Source organism: Alligator sinensis, unplaced genomic scaffold (assembly GCF_000455745.1).
Source record: "Alligator sinensis unplaced genomic scaffold, ASM45574v1 scaffold107_3, whole genome shotgun sequence".
In the NCBI taxonomy this organism is placed as follows: domain Eukaryota; kingdom Metazoa; phylum Chordata; order Crocodylia; family Alligatoridae; genus Alligator; species Alligator sinensis.
Genome location: NW_005842578.1, coordinates 484,280 through 486,914, shown reverse-complemented (window position 1 = coordinate 486,914; position 2,635 = coordinate 484,280). Strand labels below are relative to the sequence as shown.

The 2,635-nt window shown below is 64.7% G+C and overlaps 1 protein-coding gene across 1 annotated transcript in view; it reads right to left on the bottom strand.

Moving 5' to 3' along the window:
- STRN4 (striatin 4) overlaps positions 1-2,478 on the bottom strand; it is a 12,959-nt gene extending 10,481 nt beyond the window's left edge. The window contains exons 1-5 of the mRNA XM_025214305.1: positions 2,428-2,478; positions 2,108-2,206; positions 1,036-1,139; positions 708-781; positions 431-509 (exon numbers count right to left, since the gene is read on the bottom strand). Of these exons, the coding sequence (XP_025070090.1) occupies positions 431-509; positions 708-781; positions 1,036-1,139; positions 2,108-2,206; positions 2,428-2,478 (407 nt within the window). The remainder of the gene's footprint in view (positions 1-430; positions 510-707; positions 782-1,035; positions 1,140-2,107; positions 2,207-2,427) is intronic.
- Between the last annotated feature and the right edge of the window lie 157 nt (positions 2,479-2,635).

Genomic DNA, 2,635 nt, shown 5'->3' with positions numbered 1-2,635 from the left:
TGGTTTAGCCGGGGCTGATCCTGCCTCAGGCAGAGGCTGGACTAGACGTGACTGGCTGGAGCTCCCTTCCAGCCCCCACTTTAGGATTCCATAAAACCCTGACGGACCGAGCTCTCAAGAGGTGCTGGGTGTCAAACCCAGGCGCAGCCAGAGGCAGGGCCCTGCCTTCATGTGCCCACGGAAGCTGCTTTGGCCACCACCAAAACGCAGCTGTTTCTGGGGCAGAGCGTGGAGGGAGCTGGCACGTCGGTGGGAGGTGACACGTCTCAGTGTAACCAAGAGGGAAGGGTTGAAGAGGCGTGGAACAAGCCGGGATGGGTGGAGGGTGAGAAGAGGCCAGAGATCCACCTAAGGGCATGACTGGCCTCCTGCTCCCTGCCCCGTGGGGTTGCCCCAGCCCCTCCGCCCAGCCGGCGCTCCCCATACTCACTGCCGCAGCAGCTGGCGCCCTTCTTTCCATACCAACGGGTTGCTGTCAAGCGAGGCCATCTCGGCCGGGCCATTGGACACTGGAAGGAAGGAGACGACAGGCAGCGCTGAGGCATACGTGTCCCTGATGTCTGGCATTACATAACCCCCTCTCCCCGATGCCCTCACCCCCCACAGCAGTTTGAAGCCAAGCCCCCAGCAAACACTGATGAGTCCAGACTGCATGTCTGGCTGCGGCTGCCCCGTTGCTGGACCCCAGGCCCAACTGGGCTCGGTACCTGGTTCCGATGGATCCGCCCTCTTCTCCCCCTGGCTGGGCTCGGTCCCAAACTTCAGCTTGTGATACTTGGACCTGGGAGGAGCAGAGAGGCTCAGCCTGGCCCCACCAGGGAGCACAGGCAGTGGGGTGGGGAGAGCATAGCTGCTCTGTCCACACTACAGAAAGAACCCAGGAGTCCTGTGCTGGGCTCCATCTGGAGCACAAAACCGTGTCTTCTGGGGCTGGAAACCTGGCCACGGCTGAAGGTTTCATGCCCATGGGACCCAAGCAGCCCCATGCCCTCTCCCAGGTCCCCCCCACACCCCTTTGGCGGCAACGGGTCGCACCTCTCCTGCTTCAGGGCATACTCCAGCATCTTGATCCGCCGCACCAGGTCTGTCTTGAGGTTTTCTTGGCCCTTCCTCTCACCCTGCAGAAACACCACCTGGGCCTGCAAGGGGGAAGCCAGAGCTGGGCGTCACTCAGGGTCTAGCGGACAAGGGGCCGCCCCGCGCCCCCGAGAGCCTGAGTTCAGAGGAAGGCTGATGCCCCACCTCACTGCACTCATATGACCTCTACTCGGCACTGGGGAGGCCACATCTGGAGTACGGAGTCCAGTTTTGGGCCCCCCCACAACAGAAAGGAGGCGGACACATCGGAGAGAGTCCAGCGGAAGGCAACAAAAATGGTTTGGGGGGCTGGAGGACGTGACTTGTGAGAAGAGGCTGAGGGGACTGGGCTGATTTAGTCTGGTGAACAGACGACCGAGCGGGGATTGAATAGCAGTCCCCGGCCTCTCTCCCCTCTGCCAGCTCCCTTTCCTCAGAGCACCGGGGCATCAGACAGAGGATGCCTCTTGTGGACCCCCCACCTCCTCCACTGCTTGTGTAAAGTGTTGTGCTGGTGGCAGGGGACCCTGGGCATGTCCCTACGTCGCAGACGCCGACCGGGCCGGTACCAGAGATGCAGGCTGGGTCCCGGCTGGATGCCACTCGGCCAGTCTCTGCTCTGGTGCACAAGCCAAACCCGTGCTCCAAGACCCCCCGGCTCCGTGCCTGGTGTGGTTAGGTGCGCACGGGCCAGGACAGAGCAGCATCTGGCCCTTCCTAGCTGAGGGGGCTTGGGGAGTGCAGGGCTCGCTGCGTCCGGCGTCAAGGTGCTAATCCGAGGTGCAGCGATCTCTCCAGAGAAGTCCCGCAAACACCCCTCCCGGGGGCCAACCCCTTGCACCTGCGGTGAACCACAGGACAGGAGAATGCCCCCCACCCGAGGCGGCAACCCGCAGGGCTGTAGGCACCAGGCCAACGGTTCACACGCCGGCCGGCCGGCCTGCCGCAGGTGCCGGAAAACCCACGTGACGCTGGATAGACCGTCCCCTACCCCGACGGGCTTCATCTCCCCCAGGAAGCAGGGGCTGACCCGAGCCGCTGCAGGTGAAGTTACAGGGGCAGCACGTGACGCCGAGGTCAAGGTCAGCACCGCGTCCACCTTGGGGCCAGCCCAAATGCCCGTTTCCAGCTGGGTCGTTTAAAGGCAGCCTTCGGTACCAGGCCAGAGGCACGAGACGCCTGTCAGCACCCCCGGCTGGAGACGGGGCCCCGCCGCTCTCTATGCCCAGGCCCCGCACCCCGTTGGGGGGGGGACACACACAAAGATGGGGCTCCAGGGTGGCGACCAGACCCTGCGAGCGAGCGAGCGAGCAAGCGAGCGTGCGTCCTGGGCTGCTTGGGAGGCCCGACCCCCTCCCCCTCGCCTTCCAGCTTCCTCCGCTCAGTCACGGGACGCGACATCCTCTTTGCCCGGAGGCTGCTGCCCCGCGCTGCCCTCTCGGCCCCTCCCCGGACTCGCCCTCCGCCTTATCAGCGCTTCCTTATTTCCTCCTGCATCCGCACGCCCCGTCCAGCCCTGGCCCGAGCCGCCCGCCCGCCGTCTCCCAGCTCCCCTCCC